Raw genomic sequence first — 7845 nt, forward strand, 5'->3', positions numbered from 1 at the left:
TATTATAATCAAACTTGTAGTCACATTAGATATGCTTTCAAGGTCAAACAGAAATATATTTTAAACATGTCATCTTCTGACACTTTGGAGATTTACAAAATATGGCATTTAAGTTGTTTTAATAATGTAGGTGCTTCTGGCAGCACCAATTTACTTCAGGGAAGATGATGGGCATCAAAGAAAATCCACATGGAATTTGCTTTCTTTGTGACAAAAGTAAGTCACTGGGCAGGAAAGTATTTTTGCATCAAGTGCTAGTGATATGCTCTCCTAATGGTATAAGCAGGGCACAAAAGAGAGTGACTGCTAAACCTTGTCCAGACAAGGCAGGACAATCTGATAAAAAGCCTGTTTCATAGAAAAGTCTGTCAAATATTCTGGGCCTGTAGGCCAAAGATAGATGCCCCAACATTGAAGAGGAACTTTGGTTGAGGGTCCAGGCAGCCAGGAGTTTCTGTTATTTCTCACATTTTTGAGAAGTCACTTGCTTACATTTCCTGCTTCCTCAGTTAGTATTATTTCCTTCTTGGGGCTCTGAGCTAGCTGAAGGCTAGATGTTTATAGTTTTCATTGTTTATGAGACTCAGAAAAGAAATTCACTAAAGAAATGTAAAGTATAAAATGTCAAGAGATATCAAAGGATAGTTTTGGATCGTGATGCAAGTTATTTATAAAGTAAATTAGGTACAAGATTTTGCATTCACGAAGATAGGATAGATATTAAGTATTTTCTCTGAATTTGTCAAATTTAAATGGATTAGGCATTGTTGATGTATTTATTGCCTGTGTATATTCTATATAGCTATTGTACTTATTGTATTTAGCTTTACTTAGATATAGCCTCTTTTATTTTAAATAAAAAGGAAAATATAATGATATTTTATTTATGTTTTATAAATAAAGCTTTCCTGAAGACCAAAAGGTAAAACTAAGTCACGAGAGGTCAGGTGGTGGTGTCACACATCTTTAATTCCAAAATTTGGGAGATAGAGGTCGATGGATCTCTATCAGTTCAAGGTCACCCTGTGCTACACAAGATCAATGCAGAAACTAATCCAGGTGGTGGTAGCTCACACCTTTAGTCCCCATACTAGAGAGTAATATAAAATGGGTTGAGATAGGAACTTGCTCTCTTTCTTTCAGTCTGAGGATTTCTTAGAGGTAAGAGCTCTCTAGTGGCTTTTCTGCTTTGCTTTTCTGATCTTTAGGTTGAGCCCCAGTATCTGGATCTGGGTTTCTATTATTCGTGCTACACTTTTCCGGGGATGAATGCATACACTGATGTCCTCCTTACAGGAGAGTCGTTTGATTTTGCGAGCATAACGTCAGCTCCCCTTCTCAGGGGCTTATGTAACTGTTTGAGGGTCTATCAGTTTGTTTCATGTTCCACAGATCATGACCACTTTTTTCTTCAATACTAATTTATTTATTAGGCTGCAGGTAATCAAGTTGTTGCTAATAAAACTAGTGTAGCCATCTGGGAGTTTTTTTGGAAACTATTAGAAAGGTGGGATGTTTCACATTTCATTTGCACAGTGCTCTTACTGGTGACATACCCGTGATATAGATGTTGACATTAGGGCCAGCCATCATCACAGATAGTATGCAAGGTTTCCAGTCTCCAGGTTGGAGCCTGTATTCCTTCATTTACCCAAGGAAACTTTTCCTTGTCCTCTATGTTTTAATTTTTCTCATTAGTAAATTGTTAAATGTGTAACATGTCTGGTTTTTTTTAGCTTAATATCCTTTTGAAAAGGTGAAATAAAACTTTTCCTGTTTCAATTCCAGCAATTATCCTTTTCTTTGTGGTTGACAAAGCTTCTTCTTGATTCCAATATTCTCTCGGGGCTTGAAACACCTACGAGAACTGGCTCTACCTCACACTTCTATTCACATCACTCCTGCCCTTGTATAATGGTTACATACCTTTTTAAAGTATAGGAATGAAATAAAAGAGCATAAAATTCCCCTCTTTTCCTTGAATGATGTGTTGTGACAATAAACATAACTACTCGGATGTGTTCCAAGTGCCAAGTCTATTTGAGCACTTAAGCACTTGTTGTGAATTTTTATTATTGTTCAATACCGAGTTCTTATCTCTAGTCGATAAAGGAAGCCAGGATAGAAGAACTGACATTCATGCTGACAGATAACCGAGTCAGTCAACAGATAATCTCAGGCACTGTCTTGTGCTTCTTGGATGAAGGGTTGTGTGCCTTAGGAGCGGAAGGAGGTAGAATATAAGAAAGGAAGTCAGGACCGCGAGGGGTTGGTCCACCCATTGAGACAGTGTGCTTGAGCTATTGGGAGCTCACCAAATCCAACTGGACTGGGACTGAACAAGCTTGTGATCAAACTGGACCCTCAGAATGTGGCTGACAATTGGGGCAGACTGAGAAGACAATGATAATGGCACTGAGATTTGTCTCTACTGCAGTACTGGCTTTTTGGGATCCTATTCTATTTGGATGCATACCTTTTTAAGCCTGGAGGGAGGGGGAAGGCCCTTGGACTTCCCACAGGGCAGGGTACCCTGACCTCTCTTAGGACTAGAGGGGGAAGGTGGAGGGTGAGTGGGGGAACAGGAGGGAAGTGGAAGGAGGGGAAGAAGTGGAAATTTTGATAGGTATTATTTATAAAGTAATAAAAAAGACTGTGGCAAAATATTTCTTGTCACAATCTTCAGTCAGAAATGAGGCCCCATCCTTTGTCCTCCTTCAAAGAAATTGACGATATTACTTAGGACCTGCTAAAACATGTATTCAAGGTCCCAGCTTTGGGATGAACTGCGTTGGTTGGATCCTCTGGAAAACAACCTTAACTTAGATGGGGTTTTGAGTATAAGAGGTATATTAAGTATGTATTGCTTAACCTTCATTGTCAACTTGCTGATTTAGAATTATCTAGTAAATACATTTTGAGTGTTTATGATAATGTTTCCAGAAATGTTTGACTGAGAAGTGAAGATCTACTCTGAATGTAGGCAATGCTGTCGCATGGACTGGTGTCCCAGAATGAATAGAAATATGAAAAGGAGGAAGCTGAGGGATTACCAGTGTTCATCACTGCATTTCTCAGGTGTCATGAGGAGAACACCTCAGGTTTACCACATTCTTTTCCCTTGATATTGTTTAACTACAGAGTCAGAATAAGAGGGCCCAATAAATCATTATGAAGTCATATGTCAAAAATAAATCTTTTCTTCCATGAGTTGCATTTTGCCAGGTATTCTGTCATAGAAATGAGAAGAATTACTAATGGAGAGTGTGAAAAATCAAAGGAAGATGGGACACGCTGGGCAGGCAATGACTTCAGTATACTGATGATATGAAATGCCTTAGCTAACTCAATGGAGGACCAAGTATTCGGCATCAGAGAGACCCTGAGTTCAAATCACCCAGTTGGTGTCTTCATCATTCTTGCTGGTCAGGGAGAGCTAGTTAGGACGAGCACAACTCCAAACTCCAGTTCAGTGACTGGGGATGCTTCAGAGGCAAACAGCAGTTAGAAGTGGCTGGCTTCCTGTCCTTTTTGCAAGAGAATGGTGAACTCCTTGAAGGGGCAATCAAATGTCACTCTTGTGGCTGCTACAGTAAACTGTTAGGTATCTTCTGAGCCTTTTCACACAGGTCCTTCATGGGTCCAAATTTCCTAATGAATTTGCTACTGTCATATATTCTTTGATACTCCGTTATGCTTGGTATGTGGAGGGGAGGGGAAGTATGAACATGTGAGCACTATGCACAAGTGTCTGTTTTCATCCTCCAGGGCACCTCTGCTTATTTTTTGAGAAAGTGTTTCTCACTGAATCTGGAACTTAACATGTTGGCTACTCTTGCTGGCTATAAAGCTCTGCAGACCTGGTACTGCAAATGCAGATATGCATCTCCATGTCTGGCTTTCATGTCAGGGCTGGGGATTTGAGCTAGGATCCTCATAGTTGCATGGCATACATCTTACTAAATCTTCTCTTTAAAAAATTTAAAAAACCTTTTTAGCAGTGGAAAGCATATATTTTAACATTTTCCAGTGAATTTGGAGAGTATTTGGTTTCTCTTTATATATATATATATATATATATGTATATATATATACATATATATATATATAAAACATACATAAATTTGGTAATAGTGTATACTCATCCACACCTCAAGTGTAGACAGTAGAGTTGTTATATTTTTAGTTGTTATGAACTTCAAGAGACACTGTTTAAGGTATACATTTTTGCTTTTAATAGTTACATGGTTTATTAAGATAGACAAATTAAGATGTTAAATAGTCATACTAGTGTATCTTCATATTTACTATTTTAGATGTTCTTCAGTGTTGTCTGTGCATGCAGATTTCCACCCATTGTTATTTACTTCCTGATGTGGGATTTCCCTCTGTATGCTGTGATTACCATTGATTAATAAAGAAACTGCTTTGGACCTATAACAAGGCAGAACTTATCTAGGCTGGGAAAACTAAACTGAATGCTGGGAGAAGAGAGTGGAGTCAGAGAGAAGCCATGTAGCCCCATGGGAGACAGATGCCAGAACTTTTCCCTGTAAGCCACAGCCTCGTGGTCGTACACAGATTAATAGAGATGAGTTAAATTAAGATATAAGAGTTAGCCAATAAGAAATTGGAGCTAATGGGCCAAGCAGTGATTTGATTAATATAGTTTCTGTGTGGTTATTTCAGGAGTCTGGGCAGCCAGGAAACAAACAAGTGGCCTCCCTCCTTACAACACCTTCTAGTCTATAGTATTTTATATTGTATTTGCTAAGAAAGATTTCTCTTAGATTGCCTTAGAAATTTTCTTCATTTTTGAAGTTTGTTTTTATTTTGTTTTGCTTCCTGGTTTTAGACTGTGGCATGGCTGTGTTTTCCTAAGCCTTTTAATGCTTGAAAGATGTTGCTTTCTCTTCTGGCCGCTGTGGTGTCAGAGAGCAAATCCAGTATTAGCTGGATTGTGAGGCCCCTGTAAGTAATGTGCCATTTCCCCCAAATGATGGCTTTCAAATTTTCCTTTTCATTTTTGGCTTTTAGGAATTTGATCTTGACAATCCTGTACAATAAAAGAACTTCTGGATGCATCACCATCCCTGACTTCAAGCTCTATTATATAGGTCTATAATAATGAAAATAGTTTGGTATTGGCACAAAAAGAGACCAGTATACCAATAGAATCTAACTGAAGGCCCTGTTATTAATCCACACACCTATGAACACCTGATTTTTGACAAAGAAGAAAAAAATTATACAATGGAAAAAAGAAAGCATCTTCGACAAATGGTGCTGGCATGACTGAATGCTGACATGGAAAAGCACGCAAACAGATCCATATCTATTGCCAGGCACAAAATTCAAGTCCAAATGGATCAAATACCTCAACATAAAGCCAGCCACACTGAACCTCATAGAAGAGAAAATGGGAAGTAGCCTTGAACATGTTGGCACAAGAGACCACTTCCTGACTATAACACCAGTAGGACAGATACTGAGATCGACAATTAATAAATGGAACCTCCTTAAACTGGCATGCCACGGACCGCCTCTCGTGGAGACCACCGACCGCGGGAGAACAGGGGTGAAGGCTAGGAGAAATCAGGAATCGGCGAGGAAATGACAGACAGACACACTCAATAAGGTTGAATATGCTGTTGCAAATTTACTGAAGTTCAAGCATCAGTTTTATAGGATCACAGAAGGAAGTTGGCAAATAAATTACATGAGAAGAATGATTACAGGCAATAATCAAAAGCTTTACATGAGGAGACGGAGGCCGCAGCTCAGGGAAAGTGAAGCTGCAGTAGTGGTGGTAGGAAGATGTCGGGCGAAGACGAGCAGCAGGAGCAAACTATCGCCGAGGACCTGGTCGTGACCAAGTATAAGATGGGGGGTGACATCGCCAACCGGGTACTTCGGTCTTTGGTGGACGCTGCCAGCTCAGGTGTGTCAGTGCTGAGCCTGTGTGAGAAAGGAGATGCCATGATCATGGACGAGACGGGGAAAATCTTCAAGAAAGAGAAGGAAATGAAGAAAGGTATTGCCTTTCCTACCAGCATTTCGGTAAATAACTGTGTATGTCACTTCTCCCCTCTGAAGAGTGACCAGGACTATATACTCAAGGAAGGTGACTTGGTGAAAATTGACCTTGGAGTCCATGTGGACGGATTCATTGCTAACGTGGCTCACACTTTTGTGATTGGCGTAGCTCAGGGGACCCAGGTCACAGGGCGGAAAGCAGACGTCATTAAGGCAGCTCATCTTTGTGCTGAAGCTGCCTTACGACTGGTCAAACCTGGAAACCAGAACACACAAGTGACAGAAGCCTGGAACAAAGTTGCGCACTCATTTAATTGCACGCCAATAGAAGGTATGTTGTCACACCAACTGAAGCAGCACGTGATCGACGGAGAGAAAACCATCATCCAGAATCCTACAGACCAGCAGAAGAAAGACCATGAAAAGGCTGAATTTGAGGTACATGAAGTTTATGCTGTAGATGTCCTCGTCAGCTCAGGAGAAGGCAAGGCCAAAGATGCAGGACAGAGAACCACCATTTACAAACGTGACCCCTCTAAACAGTACGGCCTGAAGATGAAGACTTCACGTGCCTTTTTCAGCGAGGTGGAAAGGCGTTTTGATGCCATGCCATTTACTTTAAGAGCATTTGAAGATGAGAAGAAGGCTCGGATGGGTGTGGTAGAATGTGCCAAGCATGAATTACTGCAGCCATTTAATGTTCTCTATGAGAAGGAGGGTGAATATGTTGCCCAGTTTAAATTTACAGTCCTACTCATGCCCAATGGCCCCATGCGGATAACCAGTGGTCCCTTCGAGCCTGACCTCTACAAGTCAGAGATGGTAGTCCAGGATGCAGAGCTAAAGGCTCTCCTCCAGAGTTCTGCAAGTCGAAAAACGCAGAAAAAGAAGAAAAAGAAGGCCTCCAAGACTGCAGAGAATGCAACCAGTGGAGAGACATTAGAAGAGAATGAGACTGGGGACTGAGGTGGGTCCCATATCCCCAGCTTGTCATTCCTGCCTCCCCCTCCCACCGCACCCCAGGCTCTGCGAAGTGCAGTTCGTCTTTGTCACCACGACCGCCAGCAGAGCGGGGTCTTCTGCCCTCATCCCAGTCCCTCGCCCATTCACCCACCCACTCCTTCCAACAAAAAACCAGCTCCAACTGACTCTGGTCTTGGGAGGCCAGGCTTCCCAGCCACTGAAGACTACTTTCAGTAGAAAAAGAAATTGATAATAAAATCAGGAGTCAAAATGCAAAAAAAAAAAAAAAAAAAAAAAGCTTTACATGAGAAAAATCGATTACAGACAATTGATTGTTTCCAGTATGTCTTGTGGTTAGGGCCAGGTGAGCAGAGCTCTTCTTTGAAATCCGTCTCACACCACTAACCAACTATTTTCTCATAGCCCTAAATCATATCTATTCTCATGGTAACCCAAAACACCATTCTTTAGGGTTATACTCCCAAGGCTTGCTCCGATGGTGAATAATTGGTTTTTTAATGTCAAGAATCTTGCCTTTCTCTCTTATCTAAAATGCACCTGGGGGTTTCTCATTCTGGCTAGCCTCTCCCATCATGAGCTCCTTTTGTTCTAGGGTATCCATAAATTTTCCCAGAGAGCGAGCCAGAGTCCAATATGTCTCAGTAGTTTGATTATTATTATTGGTAATGTCCTGGAACTTCTTAATCTGCTGGCAAAATAAAAGAACTATACAGAAACAAAGAAGGAACAGAAAGCTCAATATAGCGCCAGGGCTAGCCAGGGCGAGTTTGCTGATCCGGAATCATGACTGTGGCTGATTGCCAGGGAACCACCTGGGGCTCAGCT

At 41.0% G+C, this 7845-nt stretch overlaps 1 protein-coding gene across 1 annotated transcript; it reads left to right on the forward strand.

The window, feature by feature from the left end:
- Positions 1 to 5768: 5768 nt before the first annotated feature.
- Positions 5769 to 7270, forward strand: LOC119812823 (proliferation-associated protein 2G4-like). Its single transcript, XM_038327779.1, has one exon. The coding sequence runs from the start codon at positions 5818 to 5820 to the stop codon at positions 7000 to 7002; it is 1185 nt and encodes a 394-aa protein (XP_038183707.1). The 5' UTR covers positions 5769 to 5817; the 3' UTR covers positions 7003 to 7270.
- The last annotated feature ends 575 nt before the right edge of the window (positions 7271 to 7845 follow it).

Source organism: Arvicola amphibius, chromosome 4, assembly GCF_903992535.2.
Source record: "Arvicola amphibius chromosome 4, mArvAmp1.2, whole genome shotgun sequence".
Taxonomy (NCBI): domain Eukaryota; kingdom Metazoa; phylum Chordata; class Mammalia; order Rodentia; family Cricetidae; genus Arvicola; species Arvicola amphibius.

Coding starts and splice junctions, on each gene's coding strand:
- LOC119812823 (XM_038327779.1), top strand. CDS start 5,818: ATGTCGGGCGAAGACGAGCAGCAGGAGCAAACTATCGCCGAGGACCTG.